Raw genomic sequence first — 23,450 nt, forward strand, 5'->3', positions numbered from 1 at the left:
TGCTGGGATTATAGGCATGAGCCATCACACCCAGCCATGCGATTTCTCCTCGCTGCAACCTCCATCTCCTAGGTTCAAGTGATTCTTGTGCCTCAGCCTCCTGAGTAGCTGAGATTACAGGTGTGCGCCACCACGCCCAGCTATTTTTGTATTTTTTGTAGAGACGGTTTGCCATGTTGGCCAGGCTGGTCTCGAACTCTTGACCTCAAGAGATCCGCCCACATCAGCCTCCCAAAGTGCTGGGATTACAGGCATGAGCCACCGTGCCTGGCCATAGGTAGTATTCTTTTATCTTTACAATCACTGCTCTTTCTATAGTTAGGTCTGCTTTTTCATTCTAATTTTACTTGTGCTTTCTCTTGTTTTCTTTATCATTCCTATCAGAGGTTTGCCTATTTCATTTGCTTGATCCTAGAAAACAACTCTTGGCTTTATTGATCCTCTCTAATTTATCTTTGTCTACTATTTATTATTTATTTATTTATTTATTTTTGAGACAAAGTTTGCTTTGTTGCCCAGCTGGAGTGCAATGGTGCAATCTCGGCTCACTACAACCTCCACCTCCTGGGTTCAAGTGATTCTCCTGCCTCAGTCTCCTGAGTAGCTGGGATTACAGGCACCCACCACCACACCCAGCTAATTTTTGTATTTTTAGTAGAGATGGGGCTTCACCATGTTGACCAGGCTGGTCTCGAACTGCTGACCTCAGGTGATCCACCAAAGTGCTAGGATTACAGGCGTGAGCCACTGTGCCTGGCCTTACTATTTCATTTTGGCATTTATGTTTATTATATGCTTCCTTCTTTTTTTTTTTTTTTTTTTTTTTTGAGACGGAGTTTTGCTCTTGTTGCCCAGGCTGGGTGCAATGGCGCGATCTTGGCTCGTTGCAACCTCCGCCTCCCTGGTTCAAGAGATTCTCCTGCCTCAGCCTCCAGAGTAGCTGGAATTACAGGCATCCACCACCACGCCCAGCTAATTTTTTGTATTTTTAGTAGAGATGGGGTTTCATTATGTTGGCCAGGCTGGTCTCGAACTCCTAACCTCAGGTGATCCACCTGCCTCAGCTTCCCAGAGCACTGGGATTACAGGCATGAGCCATTGTGCCCGACCACTTCCATCTGTTTTCTTTTTTCTTTTTTGAGACCTGGAGTCTTACTCTGTTGCCCAAGTTCATTGCGCCACTCTGGAGTGCAGTGGTGCGAACTTGGCTCACTGCAATCTCTGCCTCCCAGGTTCAAACAATTCTCCTGCCTCAATCTCCTGAGTAGAGTAGCTGGGACTACAGGCTTGTGCCACCATGTCTGGCTAATTTTTTGTATTTTTAGGAGAGACGGGGTTTCACCGTGTTAGCCATGATGGTCTGTATGTCCTCACCTCGTGATCAGCTCACCTCAGCCTCCCAAAGTGCTGGGATTACAGGAGAGAGCCACCGTGCTCGCCTCTGTTTTCTATGAGTTTGTCCTGTTCTTTTTTTTTTTTTTTTCTGGAGACAGAGTCTCGCTCTGTCGCCCAGGCTGGAGTGCAGTGGCCGGATCTCGGCTCACTGCAAGCTCCGTCTCCCGGGTTCACGCCATTCTCCTGCCTCAGCCTTCCCGAGTAGCTGGGACTACCGTCGCCCGCCACCTCGCCCGGCTAGTTTTTTGTATTTTTTAGTAGAGACGGGGTTTCATTGTGTTAGCCAGGATGGTCTCGATCTCCTGACCTCGTGATCTGCCCGTCTCGGCCTCCCAAAGTGCTGGGATTACAGGCTTGAGCCACCGCGCCCGGCCTGTCCTGTTCTTTATCTGACTTTTTAAGTTAGAATAGCTCAATCCTCCAGCATTAAAAATGTTTCAATATAAGCATTCTGAGGCTACAACTTGCCCTTGAAATACCACTTTGGCCTTCTCCCACAGGTTTTGTTCTGTATTTTCATTATTGGTCAGTTACAAAACATCTTTAAATTTTCATTATGATTTATTTGACAATACATTTATTTAGAATGGTGTTTTAAAATTTATAAATCTGTATTTTTTTAAACTTTAAGATTTTTTTTGAAATGCACATACACAGGAAAATACATAAAACATATATTTACAGTGTAATAAATTAGAAAGCAAACACCCATATAACCACCCCAGATTTAAAAATAAATAAATAAAATAGGCTGGGCGCGTGGCTCATGCCTGTAATCCCAGCACTTTGGGAGGCTGAGGCTGGCAGATCACCTGAGTTCGAGACCAGCCTGACCAACATGGAGAAACCCTGTCTCTACTAAAAATACAAAATTAGCCAGGTTTGGTGGCACACGCCTGTAATCCCAGCTACTCGGGAGGCTGAGGCAGGAGAATTGCTTGAACCCAGGTGGCAGAGTTTGAGGTGAGCTGACATCACGCCATTGCACTCCAGCTTGGGCAACAAGAGCGAAACTCTACCTAAAAAAAAAAAAAAAAAAGGCGCGGTGGCTCACGCCTGTACTGTAATCCAGCACTTTGGGAGGCCGAGATGGGCGGATCGCAAGGTCAGGAGATTGAGACTATCCTGGCTAACACTGTGAAACCTCGTCTCTACTAAAAATACAAAAAAATTAGCCGGGCGTGGTGGTGGGCGCCTGTAGTCCCAGCTACTTGGGAGGCTGAGGCAGGAGAATGGCGTGAACCTGGGAGGCGGAGCTTGCAGTGAGCTGAGATCCGGCCACTGCACTACAGCCTGGGCAACAGAGCGAGACTCTGTCTCAAAAAAAGAAAAAAAAAAAGAGATTATCATAGCTGAGAAGCTCTCAGGGTTCTTACTCATAGCCCTCTCTCTGGCAGAGATGACTGCATTCTTGACTTTTGAGATCCATTTTCTTTTTTCTTTTTTTTTTTGAGACGGAGTCTCGCTCTGTCTGCCCAGGCTGGAGTGCAGTGACGCCATCTCGGCTCACTGCAAGCTCCGTCTCCCAGGTTCACGCCATTCTCCTGCCTCAGCCTCCCGAGTAGCTGGGACTACATGCACCCGCCACCATACCCGGCTAATTTTTTTGTATTTTTAGTAGAGACGGGGTTTCACCGTGTTAGCCGGGATGGTCTCAATCTCCTGACCTTGTGATCCGCCCGCCTCAGCCTCCTAAAGCGTTGGGATTCCAGGTGTGAGCCACCACACCCGGCCTTTTTTTTCTGAGACCCAGGTGACATGATGGTGTCACTCTGTCACCCAGGCTGGAGTCCAGTGGCACGATCTCTGCAACTGCCCCCTCCCGGATTCAAGCGATCCACCTGCCTCAGCCTCCTGAGTAGCTGGGATTACAGGCGCAAGGCAACACGCCTGGCTGTTTTGTATTTTTGGTAGAGACAGAGTTTCACCATGTTGCTCAGGCTGGTCTGGAACTCCTGAGCTTAAGTGATGCACCCGCCATGGCCTCCCAAAGTGCTGGGGTTACAGGCATAAACCACAGCTCCCGGCTCTATTTTCTTTATAGGCTTACCATCTATGTAGGCATCGCTAAACAATGTCAATTAGTTTTACCTGTGTTAAACTTCATATGCACATAATCATACCAGTATACACATCTTTGTGTCTTGGTTCTTTCATTCAACATGTCTGTGGGATTCATCCTTATTGTTATGTGAGCTGTGATTTGCTCATTTTTATTGTTGAATAGTATTTCAATGCGTTTAAGTATACTACTGATTCTTTGGTCCACTGAGGAGGGACTTCTGGCTTATTTGCTGTTTTTGTTTGTTTGTTTGTTTGTTTCCGAGATGGAGTATTGCTTTGTCACCCAGGCTGGAGTGCAGTGGCACAATCTTGGCTTACTGCAACCTCTGCCTCCCGGATTCAAGTGATTCTCTTGCCTCAGCCTCTCGAGTAACTGGGACTACAGGCGCCCGCCACCACGGCTGGCTAATTTTTGTTTTTTCAGTAGAGGCGGGGTCTCACCATGTTGGCCAGGCTGGTCTCAAACTCCTGACCTGAAATGATCCACCCACCTCAGCCTCCCAAAGTGCTGGGAATACAGGCATAAACCACCGTGCCTGGCCTTTTTTTTTGAGTTGCTCTGTTGCACCAGTGCAGTGGCATGATCTCAGCTCACTGCAACCCCCACAGCCCAGGTTCAGTGATTCTTCTGCCTCAACTTCTTGAGTAGCTGGGATTACAGGCGCACAACACCATGCCTGGCTAATTTTTGTATTTTTTTAGTAGAGATGGGGTTTCACCATTTTGGCCAGGCTGACCTAAAGTGATCCATCTGCCTCAGCCTCCCAAAGGGCTGGCATTACAGGTGTGAGCCACCACACCAGGCCTGCCTGTTTTTTTCATTACCTGGCTGGCCTCTATGGGTTGAGTTTGACATCTCTGGAAACCATTCAGGGTAAATCTCTCTTCTTAGATACTTCTATATACTAAGAAAGCCTAGGCTTGAACTGCAACAGAATAATGACTGCTAAACAGAAGGAGTAACTTCCCAACTATTTAAAGTGCAATATCCCAATATGGGTTTTGGAAAGGGGTGGGAGGCCTGGATTTGAAGAGGGGCCAAGCTGTGGGGAAGTAAAGAGCATGAGGGGAGGACAGATGAAGCCTGCCCTTGGTGTGAGGACTCTTGACGTGATTCCAGGGTCAGGATTCCTGTCATCCATCTGCTGGCCCTTTGGACCACTCGGCCACTGGCATGCTTTCCAAGTCTGTATCCATGAGTGGCATCAACTGTCTCTTGGACTGGTCGGATCCAGATGGTGAGCAAAAGTAGGGAGCAAAGCAGGGGTGGCCCCTTCCCCTATACATCTCGTTGCCACTCCTCATAGCTAGCTGTTTAGGGTTCAGATGTCCTGGATTATGTTTAGCCACATACCCTTGGAATCCCTAGAATGGCTTTTTTCTTTTATCTTTTTTTTTTTTTTTTGAGACCGAGTCTCACTGTGTCGCCCAGGCTGGAGTGTAGTGGCGCAATCTTACCTCACTGCAACCTCTGCCTCCTGGGTTCAAGTGATTCTAGTACCTCAGCCTCCTGAGTAGCTGGGACTATAGAAGCGCACCATCACACCCGGCTAATTTTTGTATTTTAGTAGAGAAAGGGTTTCACCATGTTGGCCAGGCTGGTCTGAAACTCCTGAGCTCAAGTGATTCACCTGCCTTGGCCTCCCAAAGTGCCGGGATTACAGGCGTGAGCCACCATGCCTGACCTCAGAATGGCTTTATTCAAATGAGCAATCTGAATTCTGGATTTTGGCATTCTGAAACTCCTACCAATGAAAGCGGACATAGGACATAGTGAGGTTCTCCAGCCTTCCCTGTTACCAGAGATGGAGGACAGTTACCTGCAATGTACCTTGTCCTCAGATGGAGTATTGGGAGCTCTGGGTGAAACCTCTGATACATCAGTCTCCCAGCCACCGTCTCCACATGACCCTGGTGCTCTGTTCCCCTGGATAACCCTGGTGCTGTGTTCCCATGGCTCCTAAATTCTTCAGCTCTGCCCTGCTTAGACCCCGCCCCCTCTCCCTGCTGCCCACTGCCCGCCCTCAGGAATGGCGTCACATGCACCTGCAGCTTGGGAACCTGATCCAGGTGAAGCGGGTGGGGGAGGAAGCCCTGGGCGCCTTTGTCTGGCTTTAGCTAGACACTTTTCGTCTCCTTTTGTGTTGGCAGGGAATTTATCCCAGTCCTCTGCCATTGACCTCGGGAAACGGTGAGTGTGGGGGACTCAGAATCCTTCAAAAGCCTCTATAGGGGAAGAGCAATAAGGTCTAGGCCATGGTTTTGTAGCCCCAGGGGTCTCCCTGCTTCCTGAATCATTCCTCCCCATAACATTTCTGATCTAAGACCTCCAAATATCCTTCCCTGAGCTGCATATAATTCACCCTCTTTTCTTTGGTTTGGGTGGGCTCACCAGGTTCCCGGTAGCTGCATGAGACCGGGGAATAAATTAGGGAAAGAAAAGGAGTATCCAGGGCACAGGGTGTCCATTGAATAACAGAGCATGGGAATTGCTTGCTGTTGTCAGTGGTATAGGGTGAAAGGGCAGATAGACTGTTGAACAGTCTTAGTGAGGAAGAGTGACCAAGGACCATGGATCAGTTTAGGATGGCTCAGATAATAGACCAATGGGGATTGGCCCTAAGGAGGGCTGGGCAAGGGCTGTGGAGCTCCCAGCAGAGAGGGCAGGGCCTGAAGGCAGAGTTCAGGTCTGGAAGTGGAGGCTGGGAGATTTGAATAACTATGTAAATAAGCATGCAAAATCAGCACCTGCTTATTTGGCTCCTATGGCTGAAGCCTGATTAGAGTGGGTCAGCCCTCTAAGACAGTGTGGATGTGTAAGCAAGTAATGGTCCCTTTAAGATATCAGGCTCTGCTTTGTGGTCCTGAAAATCTCTAGCTGACACATCCTCCTGGCTCTGGGTTTGGGATTAGCTCATGGGATGGGGCTGATGAAATCCCAGGAAATTCAGTCCTTATTGGCTTTAGGCCCAGAGGCCTTCTCCAAACAGCAGAGAGGGTCGTACACAGGGCTCTTGTTCTGAGAGGAGAAAATGCCCCTCGGGAGAGCCCCCACCCCATACCACTTCCGTTGGGGAGCAGCATGAGAGAGGAGACTGGGCCTCCCATCCTGAGCCTGGATTAGGTAGGAAGGAGGAGTCTGTATTTATCTGGGTGGAGCCTGGAGTTTTCTTCCTAAATAGAGGGGCTTGGGAAGCTGAAATGCCCACATCCAGGAAGTCCTAGGAGGTCAGGATGGGGGCTTATCTTTCTCTCCCAGTCCTTCCTCTTTCTTCCTTCCCATTCTGGCTCTGCTGGTCATGGATCCTTCATCCAGCATCTCTCAGGAAGTATCTTTTTCTTCATTTCCAGCATTACCTCCATCTTCTCATGTCTTCTTTTTCTCTCTGCAGCTGCAGCCAGCTGGAAGGACATTCAGGTACCTGGGCAGGCTCCTCCCTGCGACGGACCTTCAGCTTCCTCTTGGGAATGACTGGAAAGGCCAAGGTAGGAGTCAGCTGGGGAAGCAGGAGGCTTGGGACCCACTGCCCTCCCCAGTTCCTTTTCTCCCATCCCACCATCGCCACCTCCCACCACTCCCCCTATTGGAAACTCAGAGCAATGGTTCCATTTTTTTATTTTTTTATTTTTTTAAGAGGGGGGGGTCTCTGTCTCCCAGGCTGGAGTACAATGGCACGATCATAGCTCACTGCAGCCTCTAACTCTTGGGCCCAAGCAATCCTCTTGCCTTGGCCTCCCAAAGTGCAGGGATTACAGGTGTGAGCCACTGTGCCCAGCCAAATGCTTCAAATTTTAAGGGAACACATGCTATCTCTTCCAGCCTGTATCTCTGTGTCCCAGCAAATCACCTTTTCTCTGCTTTCCCCTACGCCTCCAGCTTAGCAGTCAGCTGTGGACAGCTGGAAGGGGAAAAGGGCCAGGAACCTCAGAAGCTGAGAAATGGCCTAGCCCTCCCTCTCTTCAGGCCTCACATAGCTGACAGGTGGGCAGCAGAAACCTCAACCATTGGACATAATAATGATAATAATTACAGCACTACTTTTTACTTCTTCATAGAGTATCAGGGTTTGCTAAGTGCTTTTACACTCATAATTTTATGGGTGGATACAGCAGCTGAAGGAGATGAAATCAGACCACAGGCAGAGTAGAAGCTGGGAAAGTATATGATTATGGAAGCACATGCATACCCGTACGTGTGCGGCCATGTGCTGTTCTGATCCCAGGAAGCAAAGGCACATTGTTCTCATCCTTATTACAAACCTTCGGGCTCTAGTGAAACCGGGAGCTCTGCCTACTCCTTGAATTCATTTCCACTTTCTTCATTTACTGTCAGAGTGAGCTGCCCCCCTTTTCCTCCCCTGGCCTCTCCAAGTATGCATGTGCTTTCCAACTTGGGGCGGCTTCTGAGTATTGAAAGAAACCCCAGGGAAGTCATCATCATATTCACCTTGAAGAGCCATGAGATTCTCACCAGTAAGTTTGCCTGGGCTCCTCCCAGCCCCACCCGCAGTGCCAGGGTTCTCCCCCTTCCAGCCTTTTTTGGCCAAGATTCCCTTTTCTCTGGGTGGGCTGGGAAGGTCAAAATGAAAGCAGGTCATGTTGTTAGCACCTCTCACCACAGGCCATGGGTGGGGAGTTGAGTCCGATGGAGGCATGAGACTGGGTGAGCCTCAGAAGAGGAGCAGCTGGAGAATCTGAAAGCTGATGGGAAGGGAGGGCAGGTGGGACAGTGAGGTTTCTCTCCCATGGGGGAACGGAGATCTTGAGGGAACAAAGCAAAAACAGAAACTTGGGGTCTGAGTCTCACCTTCCTACAGGCTGTCTCACTACAAGGTAGGGGAGTCTGCTAGTGGAATCACCCCCTTTTCTTGCCGTGGGAATGGTAGGGGAAGTCAGTACTGCCCAGGGGCCATCCAGATCCCAGTTAGTCTGTGTTTGTCCACCCTTGCCCTAACAGTCTGATGGAGGGTTGAGTAACCTGGTGAAGGGGAATGAGGGCAGAGACTTTGGAGCCCAGATGGGGAACAGGGAAGCGCCAGAGTGAGTCAGGACATTGCCTCGCTCAGCCTTTCCTCCCCACGTCTGTGGTCCTGTCTTCCTTTGTTTCCCTCTCTGCCATCTCCTGGTCCATCTTCTTTCCACCTTCATGAATATGTGGGCCTGCTTCATTTAATCTCTTTCTCCATAAGCAGTAAACATCAGGGGGTGGGGCTGGAGAGAAGCTCAGTCAAGCAGTGAGAAAAGGAAGTGGCTTAGTCCCTCCTACTTGAGTGGCATTGCACACTTGATGAAACACTTTCCAGGGGTCAGCTCATTTAATTCTTATAACAATTCTGGCAAAGATAAGTATTTCAATCTCAATTCTACAGACAAATACTTAAAGGTTAGTTACTTTGCTCAAGATCTCACAGCTCATAAGAGGTGGTGCCATATTAGAAACCCAGGGCTTTGGCTCTGTATTGCCTCTGTTTCTCTCAATAGCCCTAACACAACAGTTCATTCCCTCTCATCCTTTCCTTCTTCCAGCTTCTGGCTGGATGCCCACTTAAGGCAATTTGGCCTTAATCACCTCTTCCCAGAATATACAAGGTCCAGACCAATAGAAGAAAGAAGAAAAACAAATCACCTTGGGACAGTGTAGACCTTGGGCTTGGGTATCCCCAGGAGACCCATCTTTTCACCAACTGGCCAAGACTTTGGCAACCAGGTTCTTCCCTGGGACCTCCTCCCTATCCCTGAAATGGGAGGGACACATTTCGTCAAGTTAAATGGGCTAAAGAAGGTGGTGGCTATTTTTAGATCCTGGTATAAATGTTTGTTTTTGTGTATCTAAAAAAATTATTTCTGAAAATCCAGAAGATATCACTGGATAGGAGTAGAGGGGAGGCCGGAATGAAGAAGGGGGCTTGGAAAAGCGGGGCAGGTGACACCAAGGGGAAGGGAAAAGTATTAATTGTTCAAGAGGATATAGAAAATGGAAACTGAGTCAAGCTGCAGGCCAAGCTCACTAAACACAAGTGTTTTTAAAGGCAGAACACTTTTCTTTACCCTGTCCCTAGTCCCTTTCCTTGCTATTCATCTCCTAAGGGGAAGAAGAGGGCACAGGGTGAGGGGTAGGGTAACAGCAGGGGGATGGAAAGTAGACTGAAGGTTGGGGTGGGAGACAGAAAAGGGTTTGAGGGTCGGGTCCTCTTCTTTCTTTCTTTTTTATTTATTTATTTTTTTTGAGACGGAGTCTCGCTCCGTCGCCCAGGCTGGAGTGCAGTGGCGCGTTCTGGGCTCACTGCAAGCTCCGCCTCCCGGGTTCACGCCATTCTCCTGCCTCAGCCTCCCGAGTAGCTGGGACTACAGGCGCCTGCCACCTCGCCCGGCTAAGTTTTTGTATTTTTAGTAGAGACGGGGTTTCACTGTGTTAGCCAGGATGGTCTCGATCTCCTGACCTCGTGATCCGCCCGCCTCGGCCTCCCAAAGTGCTGGGATTACAGGCTTGAGCCACTGCGCCCGGCCCAGAGACCTTCTTAGTTGAGTTGAGGGACCGTGAGGTCCCTTGGAAAACCCCAGGGTTCAAATTCTACGTTTCCTGGGTACCCAGGCTGGAGTGTGGCCCTTTAAGATTCTATCCATAGCTTGCAGCACTCTCCTGCCCCAGGCCTGGGAGAGAAGCTGAGGTCCCACCCCAGATCTTGTCTCTGGGCCTCCTGTGGGTGGAGCCTTGAGGCCAAGATTCTAGCCTCTGGCTGTCTGTTTTTAAATTTAGTACATTCCTGAGTCTTGGCTGCCCACCTCGGGGGAGGTGAGTCTGGAGTTCTGGGGCCAGGAGCCTCAGGACTCTTGGTTTGGGGGAGTTCCTACGCCCTCCCTGTAGGTAGGTATCCTTGGCAGGTGCAAGCCGGGAAGAACCAGCTATGGCCCTGGGAAAGTCCTTCCTGCTTTCTAATTTTCATCTAGCCTGAACTGGGCATGGTTTATTTCCTCTCCCTTTTTCCTGGTCTTTGCTATTTAAGGATCCTAAACAGGGGAATGGGTGAAGAAAGAGGTGAAGAAGGAGTTGCTAGGCAGGAGGGGAAGCTGGAGGGGCAGTGTAGGGGTAGTGCTGGGGGTGAGGAGCCTAACCAGCTCAGCCAGTGGTGAGGCAGTGGAGCCCAAAAATAGTGGCAGAGGCTAAAATTGGCACCTATGAGAGTGCTGAGTTGGGCTTGAAACCTGCAGCCTGGCCCCACTGCTGAGCCAGGGCAGGGAGCTGCTGGATCTGGGTTGGGTCTCCCCTCCCTCCCTTCTTCTCCCATGCCCTTTGGGGCCAGAATCAGGCAGGACCCTGTTAACCGAAGGCTCTGTCCCAGGCCTCTCTGTGCTTCTAGTTTCTCCTGAGAAACGGGAGACCCTGAGAGGCAGAAATGAACTTCATTGTAAGTGATCATAGTTAAACTGGAGGAGGAATTGTCCCAATAGCAGGAAACTCACCCAAAGTGGCGGCTGGCTCAGGCTGGGGAAAAGGGTCCAGAGAGATGAATGCCCCACCTTACCCTGCTTCTTGTGGAGAGGCTGGTTGGGCCCTAACTTTCTTTGACTAGGGCAGGCTGGTTTCTGGTCTTTCAGTTTCGGCTTAACTTGCAACAGAGAGAACTGGAGTTAGACACATGGAAGGCCTTCGGTAAAAGTGGAGAATCCCAGCCTAGTCCCCCAAAGTAGCTGGCAGAGGCGGAGCTAGGAGGAGGATGGGCAGAGTGGGGTCCGGAAGGCCCCAGAAGGGTGGGGCAATTGGGAGAATTCTCTTCTCTCTATTCTTCGACCTCTGCGAGTGAATCCTACCCTTCCCGTGTACTGGTGTACTGAAGACCCAGCGTTTAGTTCTTCTCTGATTTCCTCTCTCTGGCCACACCTGCCCCAATCGTAAAAGGGGGTCAGTCTGCTCAGGCCTGCTTTGATGGGACCCCCAAGGCCAGGAAGGAACTGGTCTTGGGTTCTCCAGGAGCTGGAGGCGAATGGAATCCTCCTGCCTGCGGGTCTTTAAAGACTGAGGTAACGCAGTGGGGGAGGGAGAAAAGGAGGGGGAGGGGAGAAGGGAAGAAGGGGAAGGGAGAGGGGAAAGGGCCGACCTGGGTCCGGCTAGGGCTGCCGGGCTGGGTTTTAGGAAAAGCAGAGCTAAGAGGCGGGTATCTGGGGCTAGAGGGCGCCCCCAGGCGCTGGAGGGGAAATGGGCAGTGGGGCCCCTCAAACCTGTCCTAGGACCCTCGTACCTCTCCGAGCTGCCCCCACACAAACCCTGGCGTCCCGTCCTGCGCGCCGGCACCCCGCCCTCCCTCCGCTCCGCCTCCCCCCTTCCTGAGCTTGGGCGGGGGAGGAGACTAGGGTTTGAGGAACTGGTGCTGGGTGCCGGGCGAGGGGAGTCAGACTTCCTGTCCCCGAGACCAACGCGTGCGGGCCGGACCCCTCCCCCCGCCCTCCCCCCAGAGTAGCCGGACGCCGGGGTCCGCGCCGTGTCCTCCCTGGTCCCCCAGTCCGATTATGTCTCGGATCGAATCCCTCACGCGGGCACGGATCGACCGGAGCAAAGAGCTGGCGAGCAAGGTGGGCTCGGAAACCCCTCTCCCTCCGCCGCTGTCCTCGGGGGCTCCCCGAACCTCGGCACCCGCGGTGCATCCTCTGTCTCCCCGTCTGCTTTCTGGGCGCCAAAATCGGGCGGAGCGGTGGATCGGCAAGCGGCGGGACGGGGTGGGTGGGGACTGCGAGCAAGTGGGTAAGGGTGGGGGGAGCGGCAGACGCGACGGTGCTGGGATCCCGGGAGGGAGCGGAGCGGACCTGGGCTTGGTCGCCTCGGAGCCGGCGGGACCGAGTGCTTTAGGCCGCTTGAAAGAAAGTTGCTCCGGTAAGGGACGGAGCGGGAAGAGGGAGGTGTGTGTCCCGGGGGTGGGGGCGGTGGAAGCTCCGGCACCTCCTCTCCCCCCGGGCCCTACCGGCTTGGCCTTGGCGTAGCGACCCCCCTCAACCCCCAGTCGCTGGCTTGGTCGTTCCCCCTTTGTCCCCGCCATCCGGCGGAGGGGACGGGAGGGGGTGGTTTCCCGGCTTCCTCCTACCACCACCACCACCTTTCCAAGACAAAAGTCAGCTCCTCCTCTCCTCGCAAATGGACTTTCCAGCTGTGATTCAGTTCTCCCCTCTGGGTGGGCGGGTGGTTGGGGTCGGGACGGCCGAGGGACGGCTTACTTCCCCCAAGCCATCACCTCTAGGTGAAGGGAGCAGAGGTCTTTGTGTAGCTGGGATCCTTTCCTCCATCCTTAGCACTTCTGCCTGGAACATAGGGCCTCCATCCCTATCTGCCCCGCCAGCCTCCTAGCTCCTCTTTCTCCCAACCTGAAACCCTTAGGCTGACCCACCTGGCACTATGCATTGTGTTCCCTGACCTTCCTCCTCCTCCCCCAGCTCTCTCATTCTCTCATCTGCTCGTCTTGGGGTCCCTTCACCTAGCATTTCATGAGTCTGGGTGTATAGTTATCCACACTCCTCCCCCATCATGACCTCTTGGCCACTCCTCTCCAAGTACCCTTTATCCCTGCCTTTGTACCAGCCCCATTCCCAAGTGCCCTGACCTTTCCACACCCAGACCCCAGGAAATGACGAAGCTGACTTGCAGGTGAATAAGTCAGAGCTGAAAGGAAGGTGGTGCCTGCAGACAGCACCTCCCAGCTCCTTTAGGGCCCCCCCGCACTGTACCCATTATCAGAAAGGCCAGGTCCCAGCCCAGAGCTGGTTTAATCTCTGGCTTCTCTCCGACCTGAGTGCCCTCCCCTGGTGCCAGCCTATGCTGATCACCGTCTTCAGCCAAGGGAGCAGTACCCCTCTGGAGTCCTTAAGTGTGATGGAAAGCCCTCCCCTCCACCTCCCTGCTGGTTCCTAGCCAGGCTACCTGTCTTGATGCTAAACTGGGAGAAGCAGAGGTTCCATCCTGGGTTGGGGGTGGAGGGCCAGGGAAGGCAGCTTTCAAAAGACTTTCTTTCCGGGGTTGGGATTAGATTTTGCTATCCGGAAAGCAACGGGGGATTTGAGTAGGGCCTAAGACAAACAGAGGGCCAGGGTGAGGTGGCTGAAGTGTGGTGGAACAGTGGGGTGGCAGACAGGCTCTTCACAGCCCTGCGCCAGGCCAGGCCCCAGCTCCAAAGTCTGTTTATTTTTTCAACCGTTTGAGCTGAGACCCTGGAGTAGAGCCAAGGGGGGCGGGAGAGGTTTTTTGAAACCACGGAAATTTGGTTCCACCCTAAAAAGGAAAGCCATGGGGGAGCCGGTTGGGGGAAGACCTGGCTAGGGGGGTATAGAGAGAGGTTCTGGGGGGGCAGGTAGATACTGGGATCCCTTTGCCATTATTGTGGGGAGCTGGGAGGTCAGACACCTGGGTGTTCATGCTGTTTTTGTTTTTTTGGTGGTGGGGGGACTGGCTCTTTCTACCGTGGGGGCTGGCTGTGTGGGGTGGGTAATTTGGGAATCTGGCTGGCAGCGGGGAGTGGGGGGCTGAGTGGGTGGATCTGAGAGGGCAAAGAGACCACAGGAGGAGGGTGGTTGTCAGTTTGGGCTGGTCGGAAGGGGAGGGCCACCTCCGGAAAACTGTGGTTACAGAAGGGGGAGTTGGTTCTTAGCCAACAAACCCTGGATCCCCTCTCCCCCCTCCCCCCAGCACACCAGCTGTCTCCTTTCTTTTTATACTGTGGTGGGAAGTAGAGGGGCACCCGCTGGAAAAGACATTATTTGAGGAAGATGGTCTCCCCTGCTACCTCCTTGGGGGGATGGGTCACAGCTAAGCCCTAACACCTCAGCCCTTCCCCATTCCTTGCCTCATTCCCTGGGAGCTCCTCCTAGGAGGAGGAATGTAAGTTTAACCTGCCCCTTTCTCTGTCCCATACTCACAGGATCTCTCTGTGTAGGCCCCTCCATGCTTCCTTTTTCTTTCCACTCCGTTTCTGTTCTCCCAGGCTGTCTTCAGTCCTCCACCTCCTCAGTTCTCTCTACTCTACTTCCTACCTCCACAAGCCCCAGACCTCACAGGTCCCCTTTCTCTCTTTAGCCCCCTGTTCTTCCCTTTCTCCTTTCCCAAACCCCAACCATCATATCCCTTAGAACAAAGGGTCCTTTTCTGCCAAGCAGGGACCAGAGGTCTAGGGATGGCTGTGGAGGCTGGGGGTCCCCTTGGAATCTCTGTGGTGGGCAGGTGGAGTGGGGAGTGTGCAGAGCGACTATTTCTTTGTTCTGAGGAATGGAGAGGTGGCCGGCTTTGTGTGCAGGACTAGGAGTGCAGCGGAGAGGAGGGTTGGGGGAGCCCAGGAGGGAGCTAAGAGGGCTGACGGTGTTGGAGGAGAGTGGAAGAATAGGGGGTCCTCCTGGTGGTTGAGGCTTCTGGGGACATAGACAAAAATTCTAGGGGTCATGGAGGTTAGGGAGAGAGTTGAGGGGGAGGGGAGAAGTGAGGATGGGGGAAGGGAGTCTAAAGCTTAGGGAAGTCACTGAGTGACTTGCAGGAGGTTAGACAGGGCCTAGAGAAGGACCTGCTGAGGCCGACCAGAGGAGTTACAGTGGGGTCTGATCTCAGCCACTCTGGCTGTGGAATTTGACCTTGGAATCAAGGAGGGGACAGATGTGAATGTGTGCATCCCCTGTGTGCATCTTACTGGTGTGCTGGTGTGTCAGTGTGTTTGTCTGCCTGCCTGCCCTCCTAAGTCTGTGCCCAGATGCTCTGGGCCACTGTTTTGAACAGTGGTCAGCAAAGTAGGGGTTCGTGCTCTCTGGCCATGAGAAAGTAGCTTCATCCTTAGCTTCAGTTTCTGGTTGGAAGTATCGTCTAGGAGCTGAGTGAGCGGATTGGTCAGGATTTCTGAAACTGGTAAGAGAAAAGGCTGAGAGGAGCTGGCTGGACCCTTCCGGGTTTGTTTATGTCTCCTTGGGAGAGGGTGGGGGTGGGGTTGCAGGCAGCAGCTGCCCCCCTCCCAACCCAGCCGGCCTGCCCTGTGCCAGGAGGGCAGGGAGTCCTGGCACAGCTATTGTTCACTTGCACAAATGCCTGTCTGTTTGCATTGCTACCCCCCTCTCTCTCTTTCTGCTTGTCTCTCTCTCCTGGCCTGACAGGTGTGGCCGGGTAGGGGGCAGGCTGGGGTCCAGGACGCTTGGGTCTCAGGGTCCCTAACCTGATTTATTCCCTGTGGCCCTTAGCACCCCTCTTCTGTTTCACCCGTACCCACCCCCATTGCCAGTGTCTCATCTTCATTCACTAAGCAGGCATTTATTAAGTGCCTTTGTGTGTGCAGTGATGTCTTTCTGTGTTGTTTCTGGCTTTGGCATTAGTGTTTCCATTTGGCTGCCTTCCCCTCAGCCTCCTGTCTTCATCTTGTCCCGGGAAGCTCATAAAGGAGCAGGGCCTGGCTGAGACCACCCCAAGCCCTCTTCTCAGTCCCACTGCCAGCAATCCCTCACCTCTTCATTTCCCAGCCCTATAGCTCCTCCTCCAGGACTTAGTGCCCTTCATAGCCAACGGCACCTCTGCTGTCCAGAGGCTGAGCCACAGGTGACTCGAATCCCAGTAGAACACTCCACGGGCTCTCTGGTCACTATTACAGAGGGTGTGGACAGAGGTGTAACCACCTTGGGGAAGGGGCTGCTGCCAGGTGCAGCTGGAGGAGAGGTGATTCTGAGTACTCTGTGACTCTCCCAGAAGTCTTGATTTGGACATACCTGAGAGAGAAGCAAAGGCAGATGAGAGAGCTGGGCATGGTGACTCGCACCCGTAATCCTAGCATTTTGGAAGACCAAGGCAGCCGGATCGCATGAGCTCAGGAGTTTGAGACAAGCCTGGGCAACATAGTGAGCCCTCATCTCTACAAAACTACTAAGTTTTAAAAATCTATTATTACAAAAAGAAAAAGATGAGCGCTTAGGGCCTGCTTGGAGAAGCTCTACCTCGCCTGGGTAGATCTGCCTGGCCTTGCTGCCTGCTGGGAGCACAGGAAGCCAAAGTCCTAGCCTTGGCATTGCCTTCCCCTCCATGTACGTCACTGTTTCCTCATCCCTTAGCCTGGGAGACAAAGTGGAGAGAAGAAGGGAGACTGTGTCTGCCTTTGAGCTTTTCAGTAGAGATCCACAATGCCCTCTGCCATTGCTCCCATCTTTCTTTCTTTTTTTTTTTTTTTTTTTTGAGACAGAGTCTCAAAAAGAGGCTGGAGTGCAGTGGCACCATCTCGGCTCACTGCAAGCTCTGCCTTCTGGGTTCACGCCATTCTCCTGCCTCAGCCTCCTGAGTAGCTGGGACTACAGGCGCCCGCCACCACGCCTGGCTAATTTTTTGTATTTTTAGTAGAGACTGGGTTTCACCATGTTGGCCAGGATGGTCTCAATCTCCTGACCTCGTGATCCACCCACCTCAGCCTCCCAAAGTGGCTGGGATTACAGGCGTGAGCCACTGCGCCCGGCCTCTTTTTTTTATTTTTTTTTGAGACGGAGTCTCACTCTGTTGCCCAGGCTGGAGTGCAGTTGTGTGATCTTGGCTCGCCGTAACCTCTACCTCCCGGGTTCAAGCAATTCTGCCTCAGCCTCCTAAGTTGTTGGGATTACAGGCACTCACCACCACACCCGGCCAATTTTTGTATTTTTCATAGAGATGGGGTTTTCGTAGAGATGGGGTTTTGACCTGACTGAGGCTGGTCTCAAACCCTTGACCTCAAGTGATCTGCCTGCCTCGGCCTCCCAAAGTGTTAGGATTACAGGCGTGAGCCACTGCACCCAGCCCGGCCCCATCTTTCTTTCCCGAAAGTGACTGAGATCTGGGATGACAGTGGAAGGAAATTTGGGGTTGGTCTTCTGACTTCCAGAGGAAACCCTCAGGGTCTAAACTCAAAGGAAATAGGAGAGAATGGCTTAGAGCCCTTCAGGAGGAGGGAGAAAGGAGAAACAAGAAGAGACAGAAGGTTTTAAAGCTCTCATAAGGAAGGAAGAGGGTTCCCAGAGTAGGAGCCAGGGTGCTGCTGAGACCCCATGTCTTGGTCTCTATACATCCTTTCTTGCTTCTTTGCTTCCTTCCTTTTCTTTCATTTTGAGACATGTATTGGGTGCCTATTGTATACCAGGTATTGTGGTAAGGGCTTTCATGTTCTTTCTTTATCCTTGATGTAGCAGTAGTGTGGATGAAGGTGTGTAGCAAGAAGGACTTCCCATGGGATTTGTGAGAAAGAGACAGAATGACTCTAGGGCTGAGCGTGGTGATTCACACCTATAATTCCAGCACTTTGGGGAGGCCAGGGCAGGAGGATCACTTGATCCCAGGAGTTCGAGACCAGCCTGGGCAGCATAGCAAGACCCTGTCTCTACAAAAAAAATTTTTTTTAAATTAGCTGAGCATTATGATGCATGCCTGTGGTCCCAGCTATTTGGAGGGCTGAGATGGAAGGATCACTTGAGCCCGGGACATCAAGGCTGCAGTGAGCCATGATCATGCCAATGCACTCCAGTCCGAGCAACAGAGTGAGACCCTGTCTCAAAACAAAAAAAAAAAAAAAGAAAAAGAAAAAAAAAATGTCTCTAGATGCTGGAGAGCAAAAGACTGAACCAAGCAGGAAGGGCCTCTGAGCATTGGAGTGGGTGTTACGGATTGTGGAGCAATGGGCCCTTTTTCTTGGTGAATGGATTGGGTCTTGGAGGTAAAGGGCTGTCCTACTTGAGCGTGGGTAAATGGGAGACCAATGTGATTATCTTAAGAATACCTGGAAAAGAGTAGGACAAAGAACCAAACAAGCCCACTCACTCCACCTCTAGAGCAGGCACCACTGGTAAGCAGGCCCTGTGTCCTTCCATCCTCAGAAGCCCGAGCCCTGGGGCGGGCACAGGCGACCTCCGGGACAATAGCACTAGGCAGTGCCAGGGCTGCTTGCTGCTGGGCAGTGCCCGTGTTGGGATGTGCTGCTGCTGTGGCTGTTGCCCGCTGCTGGCCCACCTAGAGCAGGGGTCACTTCGAGAGAGGGTGAGTGTTGGGAGATGGAGGAGGCAGGGCCCAGAGTACCAGGGCTGTCTGTGGAACATTGATGCCAGAGAGGGGAAGGGCCACTAGAGACCCTGTTCTCTGGCTCCCCCAGTCCTCTCCCTCCATTTGCCACTCCATCTGAGCTGGTCGAACAGATGAGTGTTTGTGGATGCCACAGGGGGAGGGTGGAGGGCAAAGGGCAGAGGTAAGGTGTGGAAGAGGGTACTTGTAGCGGCACTGGGGCAGAGCTGCAGCACTGCCCATTCTGGAGTGACCTTGGTCCAGTCATGTTGTTTTTTTAATACTGTTTTCAGCTTGCTTGCTTTTACTTACGTTTTTGTTTTTATTTTTTATAGAGATGGGTCTCGCTGTGTTGCTCAGGCTGTTCTCAAACTCCTGGCCTCAAGTGATCCTCCCATCTCAGCCCCACAAAGTGCTGGGATTACAGGTGTAAGCCACCTCGCCGGCCTCTTGCTTTTAATTCAAATGTGATATGTGCTCAAACTTTTGGTTTTTGTTGTATAGAAGGATGGGAGGGCAGGAGAGGAGGAGAAAAGGGAAAATGTATGGCAGTGGGAAGAGATATTTGGACTTGGTATTTGAGGTCCTGTGAGGTTATTATTCAAAGGTGAATTTGAACTTCTTTTTTTTTTTTGAGACAGAGTCTCACTCTGTGGCCCAGGCTGGAGTGCAGTGGCCCAATCTCAACTCACTGCAGCTTCCAACCTCCCCGGTTCAAGCGATTCTCCTGCCTCAGCCTCCCAAGTAGCTGGGATTACGGGTGCCCGCCACCACGCCCAGCTAATTTTTTGTATTTTTAGTAGAAACAGGGTTTCACCATGTTGGCCAGGCTGGTCTCGAACTCCTGACCTCGGGTGATCCACCTGCTTCGGCCTCCCAAAGTGCTGGGATTATGGGATTACAGGTGTGAGCCACCACACCCAACCTGAATTCGAACTTCTAAAGAGCTTAATTTGGCACAAGATAGGTGGAGGTTAGACCAAAGGGAGCATTTTCTAGTGGTCCAGGCAGGTACGTATCAGAATTGGAAAAATGAGGCCAGAACAGTTTAGAGGTTTGAGTTCGAGGCTAGAGGCAGCTCAGCTTCCTGAATAAGCCTAGGTAGAGGAGCAGTTGGCCTGCGTGAGGAGGAGGGGAAGAGAGGCTGTGGGCGGGAGAGGAGAACAGTGGCGGAGAAGCAAGGCTGAGAAAGGGAAGGCAGAGCGGGAGGAGCCCAGGAGGGAGACCCTGGGAGGAGAAGGGAGGACATGGAGAGACCACGAGACAGGAGGAGGATGCGAACAATAGATGATTGGGGATGAGGAGGATGCATAAGGGGAGAAGGGATTGACCCCAAGACCTCTGGGCTCTGGACATCATCAGGCAAACCTGGAGCTTGAGAGGAGAAGCAGGAAAGAGAAGGATCTTGGGCCACCAGGAAGCTCTGAGACCCTAGGCACTGTAGCCCCATGCCCTCTGTCCCTGCACTGTTGACTCAGCCCCTCCGCACTTCCCCTTTCTACCCTTTTCTGCCCCAAGCACCAGGGCCGTGCATCTCTTCCCCTCCTCCACCTCTCAGCTGCTAGCGTGGCCTCGGCTGAGTCAGTACTGGTCTCCTAGAGTCTGGGCTGAGTGCTTCCCGCTGAGCTGTAATCCTCTGTCCCCAGCCCAGGTCCTCTGACTTGGGGCTTCTGGATCTGGCAGATCTGGATCCCTCAGCCATCTGGATCCTGCTCTTTGATTTCTGAGAGCCTGAGAAACCTTGGAGGGAGTGGTCTTCTCAGCTTCTAGTCCTGCTCTAAGAGGGGAGGGAAAATCCAGAGATCGGAGGTCATAACTGAGGAAGGTCCTAGAATAGTGGGAAGAGTGATATCCCCCTCTTCTCACCTTCTTAGGCTTTTTTCTTTAAGCAGGGGCTTAAAGAGGGACAGATAGGAGGTCAGGGAGAGTGACTTGACTTGCAGAGGCAGGGGCACTGGGGGAAATGGGAGACAGCAGAGTTGGGAAACGCTGGCTCAGAGGCTCTGAGGAAGGTGTGCACCATCTCTGCGGAGACCAACACTGAAGGATGAAGGGTAGATGTCAGAAAGGACTTCCTAGGATGGGAGAGACCAGTTGGGTGAGGAGCAATTGAGGAAACTCTCCTAGGTTTTAACTCTGGAGAGTAGTATGAGAGGGATAAAAGTTAGACTGCAGGAGAGATTTTCCGCTGGAAGCAACCGAGATGGCTGGCTGAGCTTACTTACTTAAAGATTCCAGAGCGGAAGAGTGACCCAAAGGCAGCTGCCCTCACCTTAAGGTTAGTAGGGGACATGCTGCCTCCCAGACAGGCCCTGTGTGTTGAGGCTGAAGGTTGGTGAAAAGAGTTAGAGGTCTGGGATCCTGATCCCTGGGTTGAGGGTGGCAGGGGAGGCATTCTGCCCCCTTCAGCCAATCTAATAAGGGGATCTCCTGCCCCCCCACTGTGACTGCCACAGAGACAGCGGCTCCAACACTGGTTGTCATGGTTATAAGAGGAGCTAACTCCCATAGATTGGAAAGCGCTGGTGAGCTGGCACCCTCCGCTTCGCCTGCTCTCCCCTCCTCTCTGCGCATCTTCCCCCTAGCACAGAGAGGAGAGTACAGCAGCTCGGGGGCGAGCAGAGCTAGGGCTGGGAAGGTGGAGTGAGGACGCAGAGACCTAGAGCCAGGGAGATGAGTGGCAACAGGAGGCAGCCCAGCCGCAGGGGCCAGGTAGGTCAGGGACCCAGAACCCATCCGGGCTGGCCGCCCCAGAGCCTGGCCTGGTCATTCCTGGACAGCTGCCTCTGACACTCAGTTGCAGGCTCTGCTTTAGGAACTGGTGTCTTTCCAGCATCCTCAGGCTGGCATTTCTTCCTTGCCTCTGCCCCCAGCCTGTCTCTCTGGACTTCAGGCACCCCGGCATTTTCCAGCCTTACTTCCTCTCCCTCTCATCCCTTCCACAGACCCGGGAAAAGGAGAAGATGAAGGAAGCCAAGGATGCCCGCTATACCAATGGGCACCTCTTCACCACCATCTCAGTTTCAGGCATGACCATGTGCTATGCCTGTAACAAGAGCATCACAGCCAAGGAAGCCCTCATCTGCCCAAGTAAGTTGTTTGGACCCTGAGAGTCACCCAGACTCGGTGCCCACTGACCCTGATCTTTTCATCTGTTTTTTCTGCCTGGATCTATGAGGGTCACTCTTCTCTCTGATCTCCGGCTGGGCACAAATGCCAGGGCCAGATGCTTGATCCCTTGCTCCCTGTCCTCACACTGAGGGGTGGTGGCTGTTGGAATATGGCATAAACCGGACTATCTGGGAATGTGGGGGAGGGGAGGCTGAGCTGGCTCCTCTTGCAGCTGTCATCCACCAGGCACCCCCCTTGCTCCCCGAACAGCTGCTAAGGGTTAGGGGAACTGATTGGAGAAGGAGCAGGAATGTTGTATGTGTGGAGGGGGTGGGGTGGGGGTGATAGAGGAACTGGGTGGAAAGCTGCCAGCCTTGCAGCTGGCTCTGCCCATCTTGCTGGGCAGAGCTGGGCATTCAGGACTTCACAGTCCCCTTGCCGCTTTCTTTCTATTGACTATGGTCAATAGAAATCTCTGCTGTTTCAAGCAGAAGATGGGATTAGGAGCCTTCATCTCAAATTTCTAGTGAGAAAGAAGGAATGTAGCAGGGCTGTGTGCATTGGGGGGCAGGGGTTAGAATTCCTGCCCTTCATCCACATCTGAGTGTGGCCCTGTCTTTAGGGTGTATAAGCCAGGAATTCTTTCCTTCCCCAGTATACAGAGGGCTCCTGCTGCCCCCTCTCCCTCAGTTCCTCCTGAAGTTATGGCAGAGATGCCTCTGATTAGAGCAGGATTGAAGGTATTGTGACATGCTACTGAATAGCGGACAAAAGCTCTAGCCTGTAAATCCCTATGGAACTTGGGGAAGGAACCCCCAGAAAGAACCAGTGATGGGCAGCCTGCTCGGGTCCCCTTCCAAGCTGTGGAAGCTTTGTCATTTTGCTCTTCACAATAAACCTTGCTACCCCCCAAAAAAAAAAAAAGAAAAGAAAAGAAAAGAAAACAACCCATGAAGGCTCCCTACTTTCCGCACTGTTCAATTTAGAGTTGTGAGGATGAGGAGGGAACCCCAATCTAGATCCCTGTAGAGACCTGACAAAATTCCCAATCCGGAAGCTTGTTGCTAGGGGAACAGGAGAGGTGGGCAGCACTATTTTGAGAGCAGGTGGAAAGCGGAGGTTCGATCCAGAGAGCTGAGTGTTGGGGGGAGGAGAAGGGAGCTTCAGGGGGGTGGGGGCAGCTGCAACCCCCACTTCTGTCTGCCCCCTCTGCTCCACCCAGTTTGCCTTGTATTTGTGGAAGTGAGCGTGGTGCTGGGTATTGTCTGAAAAAGTTAGCAGAGTTTCCGGTGTTGTTGGATGGGGAAGGGGAAGCTGGAGAGGGCCAGGAGCTGAGGGCATGTCTGGGAAGGGCACGGCCCAGGGTCGCAGTGCCTAGGCTCAGCGAATCCTCCTTTCTTCTTCTCTCCTACCCCATGGCAAGGTGGGGTGGAGGATGGCGGAGAAGCAGATGGAGTGTGGGAGCTGTGGATTTGCCTGAGTTGGGGGAACAGGACTCCCTGGGCCTGGAAGGGAGAAGGCCAGGCTTGGTGGGGAGGCGCCTGTCCCTTCTTTACCACTGGAGCCACCAGCCTTGGAGCTGTTGAGGCCCAGCCAGAGTGCAGGGCATGCGGTGCAAGGTAGGGAGCACAGCCTTTGGATTCAGGCCACCGCAGTGTAAACCCCAGCTCTCCCACTGGCCATGTGACCTCTGACGGATGGTTCAGCCACTCCAGGACAGGTTCCTCATACGTGAAATGAGGATAACTGAATCTCCCTCCATGGGTGGTTAGGATTAAGTAAATGTGGAACATTTGCTATTATAAAAGCTCAGGGAATGTAAATTTCCCCTCTGCCCCTAGCCCCCATCCCGGCTGCCTCTGTGCCATCT

The 23,450-nt window shown here is 52.6% G+C and overlaps 1 protein-coding gene and 2 long non-coding RNA genes across 53 annotated transcripts in view; 1 reads left to right on the plus strand and 2 right to left on the minus strand.

Annotated features, from left to right (window-relative positions):
• The window catches only part of ARHGEF2 (Rho/Rac guanine nucleotide exchange factor 2), a 74,161-nt gene that overhangs the window by 29,563 nt on the left and 21,148 nt on the right, over window positions 1-23,450 (plus strand). For 28 of the 50 annotated variants that reach the window (XM_077942527.1, XM_015111765.3, XM_028827898.2 and 25 more), the window contains 4 exons: window positions 4,580-4,697; window positions 5,611-5,650; window positions 6,852-6,945; window positions 21,415-21,559. In XM_077942527.1, coding sequence (XP_077798653.1) covers window positions 4,580-4,697; window positions 5,611-5,650; window positions 6,852-6,945; window positions 21,415-21,559 — 397 coding nt within the window. Of the gene's footprint in view, window positions 1-4,579; window positions 4,698-5,610; window positions 5,651-6,306; window positions 6,584-6,851; window positions 6,946-10,201; window positions 10,253-11,843; window positions 12,028-12,216; window positions 12,326-21,089; window positions 21,182-21,342; window positions 21,560-23,450 lie in introns of those variants that run through there. The other 22 variants (XM_015111769.3, XM_015111790.3, XM_015111774.3 and 19 more) reach the window with 12 other exon arrangements.
• The window catches only part of LOC144330972 (uncharacterized), a 61,770-nt gene that overhangs the window by 6,019 nt on the left and 32,301 nt on the right, over window positions 1-23,450 (minus strand). The gene's annotated exons all lie outside the window — the stretch shown is intronic.
• On the minus strand, window positions 5,137-11,804 carry LOC106992874 (uncharacterized). Of its 2 annotated transcripts, XR_003719947.2 has the most exons (4): window positions 11,697-11,804; window positions 10,921-11,066; window positions 9,086-9,194; window positions 5,137-6,931 (listed from the first exon to the last, which is right to left on the minus strand). It is a non-coding gene; the product is annotated as an uncharacterized LOC106992874 (long non-coding RNA). The 2 variants fall into 2 exon arrangements; XR_013397688.1 differs by lacking the exon at window positions 9,086-9,194.

This window comes from Macaca mulatta, chromosome 1 (assembly GCF_049350105.2).
Source record: "Macaca mulatta isolate MMU2019108-1 chromosome 1, T2T-MMU8v2.0, whole genome shotgun sequence".
Lineage (NCBI taxonomy): Eukaryota > Metazoa > Chordata > Mammalia > Primates > Cercopithecidae > Macaca > Macaca mulatta.